This window comes from Capricornis sumatraensis, chromosome 4, assembly GCF_032405125.1.
Source record: "Capricornis sumatraensis isolate serow.1 chromosome 4, serow.2, whole genome shotgun sequence".
Lineage (NCBI taxonomy): Eukaryota > Metazoa > Chordata > Mammalia > Artiodactyla > Bovidae > Capricornis > Capricornis sumatraensis.
Window position 1 is genome coordinate 137,989,933 of NC_091072.1, and position 22,333 is coordinate 138,012,265.

Genomic DNA, 22,333 nt, shown 5'->3' on the forward strand with positions numbered 1-22,333 from the left:
AGCCTGCATTTGCAACTGAAAAAATGATCCCAAGTGCCATAGCCAAGACCTGGCACAGCCAAAACATCCCAACTACTCATATCTATCAATTTCCCCAAGAAACATACACAGTATTGTTTTAGAGCCATTTTATTGAGACAACTAAAAACAATTAGATGTTCAGAAGCAGTGTACAATAAAAGAGAAATCAAACTGTTACTTTATCATGTATTCCCTCTTCTTTATAACTAAAGCAAAAAAAACAAAACAAAACCCAGCTTTCTGCTTTTAAGGGAAAAGTCAGAAAAACAGGCCAATATACTTTCCCTCTTCATAATAACATAAACAGCTACAAGAAATCTAATTGTAATAAGAGAAATTGGATGTTGGCTTACACATACTCATTAAAAAGACAACAGACCATCACATTATAAGAGCATAACCCCACCTGCCTTTAGCTGATACTCTTGTGTTCTCACTCATAGGTATCACCAAGTAGGTTAGTTCCAGCACTGGAGCTAATTCATATTCCTCATTATTTACTGCTCATGTTGCTGTAAGCAGAGAGTAACTCTGGAGGCTGACGCTTTTCTCTGCTTGTTTTAGTCCATAAGTTGTGTACTGTCTGTGGCATTTGCCTGGTGCTCAGGCCTTAACTTCGGGAGTTGAACTATAGATGGAATCTGAATTCTCTGAAGCAATTTCTTCTACAATTCAAAAACAGGAAGTCACATTAGTCGACTTAAGGAAGGAAAGAAGCCACTCTATATTTCTGTGAGATTAAGGAATGAATCAAAAGTTTTTCAAGCATGCTGGTGAGGGGAAGCAGAAGAGAACAGTACACACGCCACGAGCGATGAGCCCAGGCCACTAAGAAGCAACGAGGAAAGACCTGACCATATCCCAGCGAGCTCTTCCGCTCTAGGCGGGCTCTCTTTGTGGCTACATTTTCAGTGACTTCAACTGTCTAGTAGACACTGAATTAAAGTCAAATTTTTGAAGCTCTGGCTCCCTTTTATTGATTTGAATTTAAATCAATATTATATTAGATCAGAGCACATTACAATTTATAATTCTATATTTGGGCAAGAGCACTTGGTACTTAACAAGTGTTAAGTAAAAATTACAACTGCAACAGTCTATTTTAGCATCCTAAGTCAAACTCTAAGTTCTTTAAGAGTAACCATATCAGTCATCTCCATGATACATCTCCGTGGCTAGTACCATGCAGTAGGTATTTAAAATGATTTATCTTTTATGTATTTATATGTATATATAAATATACATATATTTAAACTTCCTATATTTAAGTATATGCTTACATTGAATAGATTTTGCCAATGAGTTAACTAATACTTCCTCCAGGACCCTACAGAAGTTAACTGTTAGTATTTACCTAGCTCCTCTTCCGCTGTCTCTGGAAAATTGATCTTGGGCTTTGCCAGCTCACCACTATCTTCTTCTATGAAAAGAAAAGCAATGATGATTACATGAATTACAACATCATGAGCAAGTTCTAGTATTTTAACAACTAAGAAGAGTACACCAAGACTACAGTAAGCAATAAACTGCAAAACACCTTTTTTTAATAACTGTAATTCTAAAATAGTGTATCTTTCAGATTCAGACTTTTAGATCTAAACTGTAACTACTTGGGATCAATAATAGCATTTTTATTAAAAACATGTCTACTTTACTAGTAAGGATCAATAAGTAGTAGTATTCAGAGATTAATGGATGATTTATTCATCAGGCTACTCTTTGCTTAAACCTGATTCTAAAGAAGATAGAAACAGAGACAGAATCAATAATGAAAAATTATGATACAAAATTATGAATAAAAATTCTTACCAGGAAGCACACATTTCCAAAGGCCATATGTTTTTCCTACCACAGTTTGCCATAGTCTCAATGTTCCATCTTCAGAACCACTGGCATAGAGTTCTCCATCAGGACTAAACCTCACACAGTGAATAGGACCAAAGTGTCCTTTGTAGGATTCTGAGAAAGAGAAAGGGTATTATATTAGAGAATTTAATACTTAAACAGGACATTAAGTATTGATACACTAGAGAAGATGTGAAATTCCTGAGGGCAAAGTCAAAGAATTAAAACTAAAGTCATTCTCATCATAAACAAAACAAAACAAAAAAACAAGACTTCATGTTCCAATAAAGATAAAGGAGACTTCCATGATGGTCCAGTGCTTAAGAATCCTGCCCGCGAAAAGCAAAGGATATGAGTTTGATGCCTGGTCCGGGAAGATTCCACATGCAGCGAGGCAACTAAGCTGCATGTCTCAATTACTAAGCCAAAGCCCTAGGGCCCACAAGCCACAACTACTGAGATTGTATTCTGCAAGAAGAGAGATCAGTATGAGAAGCCCAAGCACCGCAACCAGAGAAGAGCCCCTGTTCGTCACAACTAGATGAAAAGGCTGCACACCGCACAGCCAAAAACAAATTTTAAAAAGACATCTAGAAATCTCTTTTAAAATAAACCAAAAAAAAAAAGAAAAAGAAAGGGAGGTAAATGACACCCCACCTTCAAGTCTACAGAAAGCAAGTCTAAAGTCTATCAATTCAATCCCCATTTTCAAATCCTAAACTCACTATTTACCAAGGAAGCAATTCTTACTATGACTACAGAGAACCACCAGATGGAGCTCTTTTACACACTCTGCCTCTCATACTCTCCTAGCAGACGAGCTGTAGTCCACTAGTCATTCGATCACAGAGTATGAAGATAAAGGATCAATACCGATCCTATATAGAGTTTAATGAGAAAATGTACACATTAGTAGTGGTGTTATTCTGTTTAAGGCATATCCTTATTTCCGAACTTTTTTCACTTACTTTCTAACGCCTCATCACCTTACCAGTTTTTGAAACTGTTTATTAGACCAATGTTCTTATTCTGTCTCCATGTCCTCTCAACTCAAAGACATTCATGCACAAGCTTCTCTCAGGGAATATCATAACTGTGATATCATGAATATAAAAAATTATCATAAGAGTAGAAAGAATTTGAGATTTTGAAATAAGAATGTCTGTGTCCAAGGTTCTATATTCATGAATTGCAACCTCAGATACCCAGCAAATAATTTTTCTTCAGAGAATAAAACATGTGGCCAAACATTCTAAAACTTGAAAAGTGACATTAAATAAAAACAGGAAAGAATCTCTATTTGTCACTTAATATTCAACCAATAAATTATGAACACTGAACAATTAAAATAGATTCTATTTAGTGTATTCACTGAGGTTCCATTTACCCAACACAATCCATCAGTTTTCCCAAAGAAACAAAACAAAACTGTGTTTTATTCTCTGTGTACAATTCTAACAAGCTTAAATTCATTGGACTGTAAAGCAGGATAGCTAGAAACCAAGTGAGCAAAGTGAAGTGAAGTGAAGTGAAGTGAAGTCACTCAGTCGTGTCCGACTCTTTGTGACCCCTCTTTACCACACTCCGCCATCCGTGGGATTTTCCAGGCAAGAGTACTGGAGTGGGTTGACATTTCCTTCTCCAGAGGATCTTCCCAACCCAGGGATCGAACCCGGGTCTCCTGCATTGTAGGCAGACGCTTTACCGACTGAACCACAAGGGAAGAACTAGAAACCAAGTAGGAGCTAAAAAAATTGGCTAACTGAGGTGTTAATCACTGAAACCTAACCTTTGATCAAGGTACCTATGTAATCTTAAGAGAAAAAAAAAAAGACAACTTACCTAATTCTTCTCCACTATTATAATCATACTTATAAAGTTTAAAATCTTCACCACCTGCAACAAGAAATTCTTTCTCAGGATGAAGAGATGCAGAATTGATGGTTGCAGGAGCTTCAAAGGATTTAATTGGGTCCAAACTAGAAAAAAAATTAAACAATATTTATAAGTTTTAAATATTTCATAAATAATATGAGGAAATAATGTTACATTTAAAATGTTCCTAAATTCTAAAACTTAAGGAATAATACAATATCCATTTATTCAAACATACTGACATATGTGAGGAGATCAGAGGAGCGTGGCAGGCTACAGTCCATAGGGTCGAAAAGAGTCAGACACGATGCAGTGACTGAACAACAAAGTGCTGCTAAAAAAAAACAAACAAACAAACAAACCCCTCTAGGTGTGGAAATAAGGGAACCCTTATTCACTGCTGGTGGGAATGTAAGTTGGTACAGCCATTATGGAAAACAGTATGGAGGTTCCTCAAAAAGCTAAAAACACAGTTGCCATTATGATCCAGCAATCCCACTCCTGGGTATGTATCCACACAAAACTGTAATTCAAAAAGATACAGGCTTCCCTATGTTCATAGCATCACTGTTTACAACAGCCAAGACTTGGAAAGTAAATGGTCACTGACAGGTGGATGGATAATGAAGATGTGGTACATAATATACTCAACCATAAAAATGAATAATGTCACTTGCAGCCAACATAGGTGGAACTAGAGATTATTATACTAAGTGAAGTAAGTCAGAAAGAGAAAGACAAATGCCGTAAGATATCACATATGTGGAACCTAAAAGATGACACATGATCTTATCTACAAAACAGACCACAGACAGAATGGACTCGTGGTTGCCAAGGGGGGTGGCGGATGGGGTAGGGATAGAGTGGGAGTCTGGAGTTAGCAGATGCAAATTATTATATAGAGAATGGGTGAACTAGGCCCTATTGTAGAGCAGAGGGAAATATACTCAATATCCTGTGATAAATCTTTAATGGAAAAGACTATAAAAAAGAATGTATATGTATGACTGAATCACTTTGCTGTAAAGCAGAAATTAAATCTTATAAGTCAACTATAATTTTTAAAAGAGGAAAAACACCAAACAAAAACATAGCTAAATAATATTAGGGGAAAAAAAAAAAAAACAGAAGGCTACTATGCCCAAGTGAAATTCATACCCAAAATATACAGCCCATTCCATAGAGAGATATCCATTTTGTGCAGTGCATGCCTTCCCGGAAATGATTAGGTTGGTTAACGAAAACCGTATGGCTAATGTACTAGGATTCTTACTTTGGAAAAAAAAAAAATTTAATTCTGCATTGTTTAATTTTTCCAGGACAAACATGCATTACTTGGTAAACAGAAGTTTTTACAGCAAGCAATTAACTAATATAAAGGATTATTTGTACATTATTTTCAGCTGCTGAGAACTTTTAACTTTCTGCAAAGGAAAAAGCTTTAATGCTGTGAAATATGAAACTGCTCAAAATGGCTCAGTTTTTAGCTATCAGGCTATAAGATAATAACTAAATCTGAGACTATAGCTACGTAATAAAAATCCATGCATAACAGCAACTTCCCTTGAACATCAATGAGTTTGGGCATCGGCTAACCCTTTTCCAAGCTAACCCTAAAAATCCTGAAAGGCTTCCAACACAAAACATTGGAGGATTTCAGCTCGGAAATGCTGCCATCCTACTCCCATCATCACACACTACAAAGCATGAAAATGAAAGTTAGTCATGACTTATGCAGGATCACTGAATAGCAACTTTCTGGCTTAAACGGCAGAATATTTAATAGGCCAGCAAACCTCCACCACCACCATTTCAGGCAAGGTTCTACAGCAGGGCTGCACGCTGCCCAAGTCCAGAAGCAACCAATGAACTCAGCTGCACAATTTAATGGTTTTGGGCAATAACAGTCCATTATCAATTCAGTGTGTGTGTGTGTGTGTGTGTGTGTGTGTGTGTGTGTGTGAACTCTCTAGCATTCTTAATTGCTCATCTCCATCTTGATTGTCTTCTCATTTCTTCAGCCATTCAATGAAGCTCAGCTCTGCAAGTGGCCCTTTACAGAGAAAAGGTCAGGACTGCTGGTCAGAATATAATGTGGTACATTCTTTATTGAAATCAAATATGTGGTATGTACACTAAGAACTTTAAACACATGCCTACCCTCTGTTTTGTTTGCTTAAACTAGTTTATTCAGGGGTTCCATTTTTACTCCTCAATAGATTTTCTGTATTTCTCACATGCTTCTTCACCCATCAGTTCATTTAATTCTGAAGAGTTACTCAGTGTGGCCATCATCTTCATTAACAAGATCTGTTGACAAGTCCTGGCTTTTCTGCAAGAGCTTCACTAATTTCACTTACTTCTCCTGAGAGAGGAGAACAGAGCTCACTAGTAGTTTTCACACTTTCCAAAGCACCTGCTCATCTTGTCTGTTCAACCTTGTTCCAACTTCAGGCAGACTAAACATCTCCCGAAGATTCCTGTGAAAAATTGTTGATCCCTATTCAAACACCATGTTCTGTTGTCATCCCCTCCTGTTTCTCTGTGATTTTACCCACCCGAGAGCAGTGCAGCGTGTGGAAGGCACCTGTCCAGGGCCGGGACGGGCAGGCAGGGGAAGGTGACAAAGCTGCACGCAGGCTGCAGGCTGCGCCAGCCATGACACTCCTGACCTCTGAACTGACAACTCTACCGACAGGATTCTCTTGTGAAGAAACATGCAAGAGATGCGATCATAAATCTCACTTCAGAGTTAAAACAGGGGAACTCATGTGTGACATGGTAGACTCTATAATGCCTCCCTGGTGGTTCAGATGGTAAAGAATCCGACTGCAACGCGGGAGACCCGGGTTTGATTCCTGGGCTGGGAAGATCCCCTGGAGAAGGGAACAGCTACCCACTCCAGTATTCTGGCCTGGAGAATTCCATGGACTATATATATAGTCCATGGGGTTGCAAACAGTCGGACACGACTGAGTGACTCTCTCACTCACTCAGACTCTATAATAATACACCTAGTAAAAATGTTTCTAAAGAATTTTAATGGCTAAGAATATCTTAGAATAAAAAAATGAAAATTATACTTACTAGGATCCTTGTAACTAAAGAAAAAAAACACATACAAACACACACACAGCCCCCAAAGAAAAAAAGACTAGCGAAAAACACAGCTACCAGTAACTTTCTGGTTCTATGGCTATAGGATTATACCCAAGTTTTTTAAAGTTTTATTTTCTAAGTTTCCAACATAAGCATTTAATATATTTATAATCATAAAATTAAGTCTGCTTTTAAAGAATTCATTAAATCTATGCCCTACTTGGAAACAGAAAGAAAAATCACTAATTTTTCTGAAATTTTAAAGTGAAATGGCAGAATCAAGATCACAGAGGTTTTAGAGTAATGAACAATATAAATTACAGCATCAGTCTAGGGATCTTCAAAGAAAAATATATATTAAAAACTGTTAAATTTTACCAATAAATGTCCCAAACACCTGGAAATTAATCTGATTAATTCTTCTGATTAAAGTCTACCAAATTTTCAAAAAACTCACTATTATTAGGTATGGAAACAATCTTCTTCCATATTATATCATATAGGCCAAGATTTGCCTTTAAAATAATTAAATACCTTAGTACATGCCTTGCAAATGTTAAGTACACTAAACTGCCCCTTCGTTACCAGAAAAGATAATGAAAATACTTCTCAGACATACCTTACTGCACTATGGAAAGCAATAGATCGTCCGTAAGTTATTACCAAAATCTCTCCCTCAGGAATGTATTCCATACTGCTAACGGACATATTAAAATTTAGAGATTTCACTTCCGTCATAGTAGCATGATCCCAAAGGCTGCATAAAAAAGAGAAGAAGGTAGTATTTACTTATGTAAGAAAAACATTTACAGCTTAAACTACACCCGCAGATTAACCAATGAAAAAATAACAACTGTAGTAAAACAACCTCCACTCCAACTCACAAATTATAGATGATACTGAGAAATGTGGCTTTCGCACAAAACATCAAATTATTTGGTAGCTTGTTGGTAAAGTCAAACGAATACTTAAATATATTTCCCAAATGATTATGCTATTAAGATCATCTCCTAATCTAATCAATTTCAGCACTGCTCTAAATAATGGTTCTTACACTCTAATACCCTGTGGCCAGCCAGTCCACTCACCCAGGTTAAGAGCACCTGCTTATAAAGATGTCAATAGTTTTAATTAAGTCTTGTGAATCCCACTCTATGTTTATAACAGACAGCTCCAAAAATATGTGACGCAGATGCAGCCACAGTTGTAATGTTCAGACACAATTCTTCCTACATGATAGTTACAGAAAACTTAACTATAAGCTCCAAGGTCAAACATGTTTTCAAACTTAAAATTATTAAAGAAAAATTACTCACCGAACAGTTTTATCATCTGCTGAAAGGATCTGTTTATCCTCACTGCACCACAAAGCCTTTTTAATACCAGAGGTGTGACCGCTGATTTCCTTAGGTTCTTCAGATAAGACAATTTAAAAGACAATTGTTAATACACCTGCTATGTCTGGGCAAAAGCAGATGTTGCAGGCAATACCATTCAATACAACTTTAACTTTGGGCAAACCACTTAACCTTTCGAAGGCTACATTTCTTCACTGGTAAACTGGGATTAACAATAGTTACTTATACCTCAGAGTTTAACAATCGAACATTTAAAGTTGCTCACCCCGCCCTGCACCATCACTTAAAAGAAAAAGTTACTACAGGTATCTTACATTAAACTCCCCGAAGCAATAATCTCTATCCCCAAAGTTTTGTGTGTGGGAATTTGGAGGCTGGCCAGTGGTGGACAGGTCCAAAGAGACCACACTAGACCAGTACTATGATCCCCGCATACTCTTCGGCTACATGATGTTTGTGTGGATAGCAAGAACTGAATGCAAAACACAGACAGACACTGCTATCAGACACAGACGAAAACCATGCACACATTATCGCAGCCATCCCCTGAAAGTTTCTAATCTGGCGTCTGATGGGGAAACGCTCTTCTTTCTAATGCAAGACAGTGGAAGAGTCACTTTCAAAAGGCAGCTTTGAGAAAGGGAAAAGACAAAAGCTATCTGCCTGAGCCTTCAACTATCTTGCTCAATCAGAAGGTACACTGATTTGGTGAGGTCAGAGTAGTCTGCTATGTTTCAGCATAAAGTTATTAATTCCCAGGTACCAAAGGAGAATAAACATAAACGCAGTTTGTTTCCTCACCTTAGAAATACCTTTAGAAAAGGTATCTCGAGGATAACTGCTTAACTTCCAATGTAGCTTTCACTTTGTTATAAGCTTCTAAAGCTTACTGACTTATGAATAAACTGTGCCCACAACACAAAATTTAAGAACCCAATTAATATATAATAAATAAAACTTTTTCTCATATTTTGGTAGCTTTTAAAATATGCAGCATGTGACTAGGAAAGCACTGAAATACTGCAAAATGGAGGTGAAGATCTGGACTAGGGAAGAAAATGTATCTCTTACAACTTCTGTGCACTGAGAGAATTTATAGAGGAAATGACAGATTTCACCATCCAATTATTAAAAATGTGTATAACACAAACCTTACTAACAAAATGTAAAAGCAAATGACAAATGAGAATAAATTTTAAAACCAGTAATAGAATGAACAGGTGCTTATTAGTCCACAAAAGTAAATTAAAATGCTATTCGACTATTTTAACCTCATGAATTATTTTTCAAGTTCACATTAATAAGAATTTTTCTATTAATCTGGCAAAGATAAAGCCAGTTATCAGTGTTTGCTAGAACAGGCTGGCGATATAGGTACATTTTTATACTTCACTGGTGGCCTCTTTGGTAATATCTATTAATGGCTTCCAAATATATCTCCTTTTTGTCCCAACAATTCTATTTCTATGTAGATATGCTACAGAAACAATTGTGAAATATTTGCAACTATAAGGATGTTTAGCGTAACACTGCTTTTAATCTTGAAAATTTGTAAATAGCCCAAGTAGGCCATAATAGGAGATTGGTTAGTTTGCCTATCCATAGAATGGAAAAGTCATACAGTCAATAGAAAGAATGAACAGAGTATTCAAAGACATGAAAAAATTACCACAGATTTTAAACATTCATCTGAATAGCTGATATACCCATGTGGTTCAAAAATCTAAGTATGTATATTTACATTGAAAATTCTTACCCTTCTCACCTTCTACAGATAATAACCACTCCTTCTAACCAAAAGGTAGTTAACACTGTTATGTACCTTTTAAGACTTAGTGTCATAATAAACGTTTATCAGGATAAACTTTTCTTTTTAATAGTGTAAAAAAAATCCATTAAAAAAAAATCTGCAATAAAAAAGAAAAAAAAGACTGGAAAAACATGAACCGAAAAAGAAAGTCATTAATTAATAATACTGGATAATGAGACTTTCCTGGTGGTCCAGTGGTCAAGCTTCCAATACAGGGGGTGTGGGTTTGATCCCTGGTCAGGGAATAAAAGATGCCACATGATCGGGGTGGGGGACGGACTGGGCGGTGGATTAAAATTTAATTTTTTCTTTGTGACTACATTTTCCTAATTTGAGTACTGAACATGAATTCCTTTAATCAGGAAAAGTTATTTAAATTAAAAGAAAACAAAACCACAAATACATATGAATTAAAATTACCTGCTTCAGGTTTGTTCAAGTCATATATGCGTAACAGTTTATCCTGTCCCCCGGTTAACAAGTAATTACTATCCTGAAAACACATGCAAGTAGACAGGTATTAGATTAACTACTTTAATAGTTATATCTCTTTGCAGCTTCTTCAATACTACCTAAAATGCAAATAAAGCTCACAGATATCACAAAGAGATGCACACAGATCAATTATTCCTGAGAAAATACTATAGAGCATTTATCTTTCTCATAATTGCCAAATCCTGTAAGCTTCCCAGTTCAAATGTCACACCACCAACCACATGGCTTCTCTCAGTTGGCTCTGATCCCGCTGCCTACTGAGCAGTATGACTGTGACGATCTCAAATTTATCCTCTCCCTTCTAAGTCACTGGGAAACATTACTTGGGTTTTTTAGATGTTTGTTGCTACTGTTGATACAAGAGTTCCAGGGCTCTTAAAAATCTCATAGGATCAACCAAGAAAAAATACAGTTGACTTAAACAACTCAGGGATTAAGGCACCACCCTCCACACAGTGGAAGATCCACGTTATCAGTTACAGTCAGTCCTCTATATATGTGGTTCCCCCCTGACACTCAGTTCCTCCACGTCCAAAGATTCAACCAACTGTGGACTGTGTAACACTGCAGTATTTACCACTGAAGAAAATTCATGTTAAGTGGACTCTACAGTTCAAACTGTTTTATTCAAGAGTCAACTGTAAAGGTGTACAGTTTAATCTAAAGTCAAATCAAATGTAACCAGCATATACAAAATACTCCCCCACAAAACCAAACATGAACTAAATACAAGCCAATCAAATTTAAAACCACAGACATATTCTATAATAACAGCAATTTAACTCCCTAAAACAAATTCCACTTTCTAATACCTGCGTAAAATCCACTGTCTTCACAATGTGTTTATGAGCCAGGGTCATCAGTTCATCTCCTGAGACAGCATCCCATACTTTGCTAAAAGTAAAACATAAAAAAGTAAAAGACAAACATATGGTAATTTTGATAATTAGTTCCCAAATAAGTTATTTGAGATGTTATATAAATGTATTATAAGGTAAAAATGATACAGCAATATAATTTTGACAATGGAAAAGATCAAATTTAAGTAAATAAGATCCATGAACCATAAATCCTTACTTTCCTTTTAGCCTGTAGCCATAATATTCTTATAATACGACTGAAAACATTTTAATCAATTCAGTTTCACCTTTCCAATTTTTTTCATCTATATTCTCATATACACAAGAAACAAGAGATGAAAAACAATAAATACTTTAAAATTTTTTACAGGAAAAAGAGATTACATAAAATTTTAAATCAAGACGGTAGAGAAAAAAATACTCTCCCATCTCTCCCTCAAAGTTGACTTAATTTTCAAATCCTAGTCCAATTAACCTCCACACAAAGTATCAGCCTTTGATTACATAATGCTAATGTTGAGGATTTTAATTATAAGTTTTCAAATCTCTCAATTGTAGGTTTTCCAACAAACCCATCCCAACCCAAAGTATATGTGTGATTGTGTGTCTATACACACATATGTACGTATGTGTATGCTGGGGGATAATGATTAAATAATAGTTCACAGAAATACTGTTAAGAAGTTCCCCCAAATAAAAAAGCTTGAACAATAAAGAAGAAGAAAAAATTCATTTTAGATCAGAAGAGGTGAATGAAAAATAAACAAGAAAACCTTCCACATGGGAAAAAGAAATTGTTATGAGGAACAAGCTATGCTCCATAATAATTATTCTAATAATTCCATTCTAATGTAATTGACTTTTATTTTTAGGAATAAAGTGAACAATGAAACAGGAGAAAACAAAAGAAAAACAGAGAAAGCAAGGAGTATTTTTTTCTTCACTCATTAAACACAGAATAAACGTATCAAGTATGTCACTCAAGACTCAAAAGGGAGAAAAGGGAGACAAAAGGGAGAAAAAAAAAAAAAAAAAGACCCCAAAGTTCTTGCTGCAGTAGTGTTAGCTTTAGGTGAGGGGGGAAAAAAAAAATAAATACATATATACATATGTATATATACAATAATATGTTTAAGAAATATAATTAAGGGACTTCCCTGGTGGCCCAATGGTTAAGAATCTGCCTGGCAATGCAGGTGACATGAACTCCACCCCTGGTCGGGGAATTAAGATCCCAAAAGGTGGGGAGCAACTAAGTCAGAGAGCCACAATGAAAGATACTGCATGACATAATGAAGGTCCGGAGTGCCTCAACTAGGACCCAGCCCAACGCAGTCAAATAAATTTAAAAAATAAACAAATAAAATAAAATACAAACACACATGGCTATAGAGACACAAACAGAAACCACACCACCATTTATGTCAGAAGTCCAGAAAATCTAAGCATCAAAACTGGTAGCCTTAAAGAGCATGGAGAAACACACGGGGGAAAAATGGAAACATTGTAGAGAAGTGTAACAGTATGCTCAGAGAGACAATGTCAACTGTGAGTGGCATTGCTACTAAACTCTCAAAGACTAATTTCTCTTTGCACAGGAAACCTATTCCACCCTCTCCCATTTCCAATTCAACTCTCTGGTCCAACCCGAGTTTCCCAACCTCATTTTGCATTATTTCTCTGAATCTAGTCACATCAGATTATAAACAATCCCTCACACAAGCCATGGCTCCTCTGTCTTTGCTCATAGCGTTTAACTTAGTCTGTATTTTTATAATCTTAGGCTTCCCTGGTGGTTCAGTGGTAATGAAGCCACTTGCCAATGCAGGAGACAAGGGTTCAATCCCTGGGTCAGAAAGGCCACTCCAGTATTCTTGCCTGGGAAATCCCATGGACAAAGGGATTGCAACAAGAGTTGGACATGACTTAGCGACTGAGCAACAACAACAAGCTTTACATTCTCAGCTATCACAGTTCTACTCATCCTCAGGGTTTATCACTAATGCTATTTTTTCACTAAACTTTCTATTTTTCTCACTTCCATCAACCATTCCTTTCTGTTCTTCCACAGAACTCAGCTTATACTGTTTAATTTTACTTTACTTTTAGTTTTGTCCACATGTTTACTCTTAATCACAGGGAAATCGGTGAAGAGTTCACATAGATTAGACTGCTATAATAATAGAAGGTATCATAGGGCTTCCGAGGTGGCTCAGACGGTAAAGAATCCACCTGCAACGCAGGAGACCTAGGTTCAATCCCTGGGTCAGGAAGATCTCCTGGAGAAGGTTCTGGCAACCCACTCCAGTATTCTTGCCTGGAGAATCCCCATGGACAGAGGAATCTGGCAGGCTATAGTCCATGGGGTCGCAAACAGTTGGACATGACTGAGCGACTAAGCACATCAAAAGTGAAGCAAATATCAAATATATTTGAAATCTCTATCCTATTCACATACTCTCGAGTCTCAAAGAAACTCTGGGTGATGTCCTTAGAGATACTAATTTCAAGGATATTCAATCATCTTCCCCAAACTCCCCAAAATCTAATTTCAAGGATATTCAATCATCTTCCCCAAACTCCCCAAAATCTAATTATTCTGCTTAGATCATGTCCATTCGTTGTTGCAGAGGCCAGAACTGGAGCGACTGCACTAGCACCATCCAGAGGGCCAATACATCTACACTTGCTTTCCTCCCACTTAGATACACTAGTAAAATCGAGTGCCACCCTCTCCAATAGAACATGTTCTAGTCACTTGTACTAACTTTGGCACATTTCCATTATTCCCAATAAGAGTCCTAAAAACAGCTTAGAATCCTAAAAGGAATCTGGAATAACCTAAACTCCAGGCAAGAAACGGTTATAACTAGCTGGCTACAGGGATCAAATCAAAGCAGGGGAAAGGACATCCTCCATAGAGCTCCCTGAGAGAAATGGCAGGAAGGGTCCATAAAGGAAGATGGTTAATGAAACATCACTAACAATACCCTCTCAACAGCTAATCCTGTAGCATTCATTTCTGTACAACTCAAGATGTACCTGCCATCTCCCTAAACTAATGATACCTCTTATGTCCTCAGTTTTTTGCATATGATCAATGCTATCTGTTCAATACTTTTCATATTCTGAGAAGGGAGTTACCAGTCTCAAAAGAGGGGCTGCTTAACATACTTCTTTAAGGCCTTAACAAAAAATTAAGCTATTTCGGGAAAATGACTGCCTGTCCTAACATGATGGCCAAGCCATCAAAAAGGAGACACAAGCACCTTTGATTTATTGAGAACCTTAGAGAAAATTTAGCTCTTCCTATTGGCTTTTTACAAGAGGAAAAAAAAAGAGGATCAGGAGATGTGGTGGTAACATTAGTGAAAGGTCAGGGCGAGGTCAGGACGAAGGGTCAGGCGTGCTGAGGCATGCCTGGGCATGTCGGGACATGCCCCGACAGAGGGCGCTGCAGACACACCCCGGAGACGGGCCGGCAACCAAGCCGACCAATCAGGAGCCGACACGAAGCCCTCGCTGTCCAATCAGGAACAACACGGAGCCCTTGAACACCAATCACCGCTGAGCCCGCGTTTTCTTCCTTATATGGGAGCCCCAGCCCGGGCTATAAAACCCCTTCCCCACCCCTCACACCTCGCAGACTCCCTTTGCTTTGCAGACCCCCTCGCTCCCCTGCTTACCCGCCCCCGGGAGTTCTGCCCGAGAGTGACCGCCCAATAAAAGGCCCTGTTCAACGGTCCATAGGGGTGGTTCCTTCTTCCCGCGGCGTTTCTTACAATTAGCTCTATGAATTAAAAGACGAATTAAAAGATATAAAGAGAATGAATGGTGTTTCAGGGATAGTTTCAGCTGACTTGCCTGCCCAAATTACCTCAAGACAACATTCCAAACTGACTCACGGACCAGCCCTGCTGAATATACTTTGTCTATAAGAAAAACGGACAAAATTCTCCTTTAGATAAACATGACACCTAAAATTACACTAAGGAGCTCTTCTTTATTGGGTCAAGTCCCATAACAGCAGAGCCCATACAGGTCATTAAATGAGAATACAAAGAAAGGATGCACACATCCCCACACTTCACAGACAGACACACAGCAAATGAGGGTTAAGTCTCAGTTCCCACTAACCAAGCACCTGCTATGCAACCGACACAAGGCTAGATTCAGGCATGTAAGTGAAAAAAATCTCTCTGATTTGCCCCCAAACCACGCTTGGCTTACATTCATTTGACAAATACGAAACAAGAGGTTTAAGAAACATCTCATGATCAAATGGAAAATACAAAGTATGGCTAGCACATGAACTCAGGCCTTGTTATTTAGTTGCGAAGCTGTGTCTGACTCTTTTGCAACCCCATGGACTGTAACCTACCAGGATCCTCTGTCCATGGGATTTCCCAGGTAAGAATACTGGAGTGGGTAGCCATTTCCTTCTCCAGGGAATCTTCCTGACCCTGGGATGGAATCTACGTCTCCTGCATTGGCAGGCAGGTTCCACTAGGGAAGCCTGAATTCAGGCCTGCTTAATGCAAATGCTTACATCTTTCCCACTACATCATGGCATCTGAAAGCTTGAACTGAGAGGGAAAAAACCCAAAAGTATTCCCTCTTGCTATTTAGATCTACTAGAACTTCCTTGCATGAAACCCAAAGGATTCTTGGCTTTAGCCACAGATGTTCCAAAAGAACACATGACTTTGGTCTATTGGGGTGGTAGCTATCAGTGTTATCTTACACATGTTAACATTTACATAGCTACTAGATTTCAGGTAATATTCTAAATATAAACATATCAACTCATTTAATATTCACGACGAATGAAAGTTGCTCAGTTGTGTCTGACTCTTTGCGATCCCATGGACTACACAGTCCATGAAATTCTCCAGGCCAGAATACTTGAGTGAGTAGTCTTTCCCTTCCCCAGGGGATCTTCCCAATCCAGGGACTGAACCCAGGTCTCCCGCATTGCGAGCAGATTCTTTACCAGCTGAGCCACAAGGGAAGTCCATTCATGACAAGAGGTAGGCACTATTGCTATTCTCACTTTTATAGATGATGAAACTGCGAAAAAGAGAGGTTAAATAAAGTTCACAAGATCACAGAGCTACTAAAGGATGGAGCCAGGGTTCAAACACAATCTGGCCCCAGCATTCATGTTTTTAATAACCCTGTGTAAACACAGACACTAAGACCTGAAATGTTAAGAAAGCCCCAAAACAACACTGAATACCTATACAGAGAAACGTCCTCAAATGTATGACTTGGGTTATTAATGCTGTTAGTGACCTAAAAACAAAGATAACTGTGCTTCTAGCAGCAAGATAAAATCCTGACTACTCTTTTCAGAGCTCTGTTAAATATTTAAAGTGCCATATTTTTCACACCTTTTTCTCTCTCCATTTCAGAGTAATTATCACATGAGCAGTAATTTCTATCTAATGCACTTTGTTTCTTTTCCTAAGGGCTGGCATTACAATTTGTCAAATGTACATCAGGTCTTCATAGATTTTACAGAGATGGGTATCATTCCTAACAAGCTTCTGTACAAGCCTCAGATCAGAGCAAGACTGTCCATCAGGCAAGAGAAGACAGAGCATTTTGCTCATGTCATTAGCACTCATGTTTGAGCCAGATAACACATAACTGAGATTAACAGAAATGAATCTCTCCAGAAATGCAATTTAAAAGATCGCCTATTTTAATGCTGTCTGTAGTGTCTAAGATTTTGTTACATTTTACCTAATCAAATTTAAAATATCACTTTATTAACTATTAACTTAGCAAACCGAGGACCTAGTTTCAATAATGACATTTTAAAAATCCACCTAACAAATATCTGAAATCTCCTGGAGAAGGAAATGGCAACCCACTCCAGTATTCTTGTCTAGAGAATTCCATGGACAGGAGAACCTGGCAGGCTACAGTCCCTGGGGTCGCAGAGTTGTTAATTCCAGTTTTCTATCTCTGTTATGAAACCAATGACATTCTCTCCCAGTGACAATGTTCCTAATGGACTCAGCAAAAGATAAACTTTGGAGAAATCGAAGGGGGAAAAAATAGGTTGAACTCACAGGAGACACGTCTCAGAAACAAAACCAAGATCTGTAATTCATCCATTCTTAGTCCTTCTGCTTCAGAAACTTCCTTAAGTTACTTGTTTGACAAAGTGCTGAACAAGCCAGGTATACAAAAAAATATAAGACATGGCCCATGGCCTCAAGAAGCAACAACAAGTAAGTCAATAAGTACTATAAGAGGCAGAAGTTTAACACAGCCAACAGTGTGAGTAAAAAGAGGGAACGGACACCCTCACCTTCCTGCTGCTGCTGCTAAGTCGCTTCAGTCGTGTCTGACTCTGTGCGACCCCACAGACGGCAGCCCACCAGGCTCCCCCGTCCCTAGGATTCTCCAGGCAAGAACACTGGAGTGGGTTACCATCTCCTTCTCCAATGCATGAAGTGAAAAGTGAAAGTGAAGTCGTTCAGTCGCGCCCAACTCTTAGTGACCCCATGGACTGCAGCATTCCAGGCTCCTTCGTCCATGGGATTTTCCAGGCAAGAGTACTGGAGTGGGTTGCCATTGCCTTCTCCACCCTCACCTTCCAGTCCTCCACAAATCTTCCTTGTATGAGAATCACTTTTACTTCCTATTTTTCACATCCCATAATTAACAAAGGAGTCTGTCACATTATAAGCATGCATGCCGACCTCTAAAGCAACATTTGACATTAAAGAATTTACATAAAACCAAGCAGTTCCTTATTTTATCAGAATTACACAGACTCACAATAGGGCAGAGCACAAACCCTTACAATGGTTACGCATAAACATAACAACATCTATTCTTTGAAGGCAAAGAAAAAAGTTCAAACTGACATTTTAATTTTTCTTACTGATCTATCATCTCAAATTTAATCCCACATCAGCATGGGATTGTATCTCCCTCTGTTTATTTAAAAATTCTATTAAAAAAAATTATGTCTTGTAAAACTCACTCCACGGCACAGAGCTCTACAGGTTTCAACAAATACAGTCATGTATGCACCACCTCAATCAATCTGCCTTTATTTTTCATAATAAACCTAGTATGTTTAATTTCCTTAATACAAAGGCACAACACATTCACAATTGCTCTTTAGTGTAAAATTCTGTTTAAAAAAACCAATTTTTAAAAACCTCTTTCACTCTCAAGACTGTCAACTCTTAACAGTCTACACATGTACAATAACCCTTGACATTGCCTTCCTTAAAACATTTAAGTGGCTGCTAAGTCACAAACATTAGGAAGTAGAGGTACCAAGGTTATGTAAGACATGATACACATGAGCAGACAGGAAAGTGGGTCAAGTCAGCTTAATAATATATGCAAAGCCAAAAATCAAAGTAAGGTCCATTCTGGCAACAATGAGTATAACCAGGCTGTGGGGCACCGGGTGTGCAGGGCAGATGATGATGGTGAACTAGGATGGGCCAAAGTGTAAAGAGGCAACAACTGAAATTTAACCTTTAGGCCGATGATTAAAGGCTGCACATCAGAATCACCTAGAAGAACTTCTGGCAAGGAAATAAACTGTTGTTGGGGACTTTACTGCCCCCCCACCCCCACCCAGACCAATATGTATATAAGTATTTTAAAAGCTTCTAATAATGTACACCCAAGGTCATGGATCTCTGACAAAGCAGAGGTAAGACAGGAAAAGCATTAGCTAGAGAAGTGACCTGATATTTGTGTTCAAGAAGAAAACTGACAGCACCAGGGGGATGAACAGATGAGAAACGACTAGTGGTAGGGACCTGAACTAAGATGGCAGTGGCATAAGAAATAATGGCATCAGCAGACATTCTGCTAGTGCAATCAACAAAGATGACGATAATCTAGATGCAAGGGGGAAATCAACAATTTAGATTTCACCCCTACACAAAATGAAGTCATTTGAGTCTCTGTAAACAGTCTGAGAACCATTTAAGAGAAAGAAGCAAGTAGGATCAGGCTGGAATTCTGGTGCGATCAAACACGGGGTGTTCCATATGGTAGGCAGTAAGAATTTCACGAGTAACCTTTAACGACGTTTTGATCATTTCAGAGCACAATACACAGAGAACTCCGAAGGTGGCCATTTCTGGCTGCACTTACGCTGTGAAATCTGCAGCGGCTGTCGCTGCCTTGGTGGCATCTTTATTCAATGTTGCGCCCCAAACGGCACCCTTATGACCCAAAAATGTTCCAATCCAGTCTCCTGTATCTCCCTGGCGAAGCATAGGCTTACCATCTAAAAAAATATTGAAGAAGACATGCGACTTAGAAGTTCGGAGGACTTAAAATCTAAGACTCAAACATAAAACGATCATATTGAAAAACAAAGTGGAAGCTGTTTTTGTTGTCTGAACTATTCTCACTCACTGGGGTCACTAAGGATTGTTCAGAAATAAATTCAATGAGAAACCCAGCTGCACATTCTCTTTGGGAAGCATCTGTAACTAGGTGAAAAGATTGACCTGCGTCAAAACAATCTAGATTTGAGTCTTATTTTGGACAAACTTCTTAACACAAATCTCAGCTTCCATCACACACCCACACACACAGCTTCCACTTGAAAGATGGAAAACGGAAATGAAAAATTCCAGGCGAGAAAAGACTATTCAATGAGATAACAGGAATGCTAAGTCTTCGTAAAGTAAGGCCTGGCGTAGTTGCTGCATTCTGCCAAATCCTTGAGAGATATTTACACTGTTTGTTGGCCCGGACGTCTAGGCAAGCGCACAGTTCAGCTTTTCCAAAAATAGCAATAAAGGTAAAATGAGAAGCCTTCTTTAGGGGCATTACTTAGCAAAGCCTCTCGGCGTCAGCTGCGGAAGCCCTAACAACTACTCCTCTCCCCATCAGCCCGCCGTGGGGCCCTAACCTCAAACGCTGCGAGAGCCGCAGTTCGTTCCGCAATGGGGATGCCAACCTCGTTCGCTTTCCGCCCGACCTCAGCCATCAGGGGCCCGACTACCGGCCCCGCTCACCTTTGCAAGCGCTGATTAGAAAATAGCCATAAGGCGTGATGCCACTGAAGGCCAGATCCACCACAGGCCGCGTGTGGCCAGAGCAGGTGAGCGGCGTCTGCCTCATCGCCATGGCGGCGGCGAGCCGAGAGATCGCGCTGCAGAACCGAGGGGTCGTCTAGTCTTTTCTCTCCTCTGTGGCAGCGCCTCCGGCTCTTCAAGGCCCCCGCCCCGACACTGACGCTGGGCCAAGGCACAGAAAAAGGCCAATCCGGTGGCCCCAAGGTCAGGAAGGGGTTAGGGACGGGTCAGGGAGTCCGCGACGGGAGACCGACCGCCGCCGAGGGAGGGAAAGGGAAGGAGGGAGGAGAGTAGGGGAAGGGGAGAAACGGAGAACGGGCGGCCACGACCCGTACCGTCCACACCGGTACCGGCAGGAAGTGACGACACGAAAGACGCTGAGCGTCCGCCGGAAGTGACGAAGTAGCGGGAAGGCGGATTCACCCTGCAGAAGCTGCATACAGGCGCGAAGACGGCAGCGCGCCGGCGCGAGAGCACGTACGGTGAACGCGTGACGCTGGCCCCCGCCTGTACGCACGGCTTCTGGCGGAGCTTTTGGCTCTGGTTCAAAGTCGGGGCGCGGATCTCTGAGCTCTCCCTCCAGAACGGCAGTGGCCATGGAGTTTCTGGGCAGAGTTGCCAGGTGCGAAAGCGGGTACTGCTCACTTGAACCTGGCGGCCCCTGTGGGTTGTGCACCAAGCAGTTCAGGCGGTTGAACTGTGCTGGGTGTGTGAACATCTGCCTCTAGTTGTTCCCGGCGATGACCCAAACCTGCAAACAGAACGAACTTTTTTTCATTCCTAACAGTTATATAAGGAACCTCCTCCGGGATTGTCTCCAGGGCCATTAAGTACGTTCCCCAGCCACGTAACATTTCTCCATTGCTAGTATTTTGAACGGGCTCTGTGACTTTAAGTGAAAGTGAAGTCGCTCAGTCGTGTTCGACTCTTGGCGACCCCATGGACTGTAGCCTACCAGGCTCCTCTGTTATTTCCTTCGCCAGGGGATCTTCCCACCCCAGGGATCGAACCCGGGTCTCCCACATTGTAGACAGACGCTTTACTGTCTGAGCCACCAGGGAAGTCCTGTGACTTTAAATACAATTAATTTCAAATTACTTTTTCTTTTGAGGCCTTCGAAGGACTCTAGAACAGTGGTCCTCAAATTCTTTGATGAAATACACCAGTAAAGCTTGAGTTCCCATTCCCAGTATACGGATAATAATTTGTAAGTTCAGTTCAGTTGCTCAGTCGTGTCCAACTTTTCAGCCCCATGGACTGCAGCACACCAGGCCTCCCTGTCCATCACCAACTCCCGGAGTTTACACAAACTCATGTCCATTGACTCGGTGATGCCATCCAACCATCTCATCCTCTGTCGTTCCCTTTTCCTCCTGCCTTCAATCTTTCCCATCATCAGGGTTTTTTTAATAAGTCAGTTCTTCACATCAGGTGGCCAAAGTATTGGAGTTTCAGCTTCAACATCAGTCCTTCCAATTAACACTTAGGACCGATCTCCTTTAGGATGGACTGGTTGGATCTCCTTGCAGTCCAGGGGACTCTCAAGAGTCTTCTCCAACACCACAGTTCAAAAGCATCAATTCTTCAGCGCTCAGCTTTCTTTATAGTCGATCTCTCACATCCATACATGACCACAGGAAAAACCATAGCCTTGACTAGGTGGACCTTTGTTGACAAAGTAATGTCTCTGCTTTTTAGTATGCTGTCTAGGTTGGTCATAACTTTCCTTCCGAGTAAAGTGTCTTTTAATTTCATGGCTGCAATCACCATCTGCAGTGATTTTGGAACCCAGAAAAATAAAATCTGCCCCTGTTTCCATTGTTTCCCCATCTATTTACCATGAAGTGATGGGACCAGGTGCCATGATCTTAGTTTTCTGAATGTTGAGCTTTA

The 22,333-nt window shown here is 39.7% G+C and overlaps 1 protein-coding gene and 1 non-coding gene across 3 annotated transcripts; both read right to left on the bottom strand.

Moving 5' to 3' along the window:
- Positions 1-126: 126 nt before the first annotated feature.
- STRAP (serine/threonine kinase receptor associated protein) lies at positions 127-20,778 on the bottom strand. 2 transcript variants are annotated; one of them, XM_068970763.1, is made up of 10 exons: positions 20,381-20,778; positions 19,506-19,641; positions 11,316-11,397; positions 10,429-10,501; positions 8,157-8,253; positions 7,460-7,597; positions 3,709-3,845; positions 1,831-1,980; positions 1,376-1,438; positions 127-686 (listed from the first exon to the last, which is right to left on the bottom strand). In XM_068970763.1, the coding sequence occupies exons 1-10, from the start codon at positions 20,490-20,492 to the stop codon at positions 625-627; spliced, it is 1,050 nt and encodes a 349-aa protein (XP_068826864.1). In that variant the 5' UTR covers positions 20,493-20,778; the 3' UTR covers positions 127-624. The 2 variants fall into 2 exon arrangements, with proteins under 2 accessions (XP_068826864.1, XP_068826863.1); XM_068970762.1 differs by having other exon boundaries at positions 1,376-1,441.
- Positions 8,552-8,735, bottom strand: LOC138079413 (small nucleolar RNA SNORA23). Its single transcript, XR_011144885.1, has one exon. It is a non-coding gene; the product is annotated as a small nucleolar RNA SNORA23 (small nucleolar RNA).
- Positions 20,779-22,333: the final 1,555 nt, after the last annotated feature.

What these genes read in the sequence shown, in the direction of transcription:
- STRAP (XM_068970762.1), bottom strand. Translation starts at nt 20,492, where the DNA reads ATGGCGATGAGGCAGACGCCGCTCACCTGCTCTGGCCACACGCGGCCT. An exon ending in TCTAATCAGCGCTTGCAAAG is followed by an intron (nt 19,642 to 20,380) that starts GTGAGCGGGGCC and finishes ATATTTTTTTAG; the next exon opens with ATGGTAAGCCTATGCTTCGC. An exon ending in GCAGATGATAAAACTGTTCG is followed by an intron (nt 7,598 to 8,156) that starts GTGAGTAATTTT and finishes TTTTTTATGCAG; the next exon opens with CCTTTGGGATCATGCTACTA.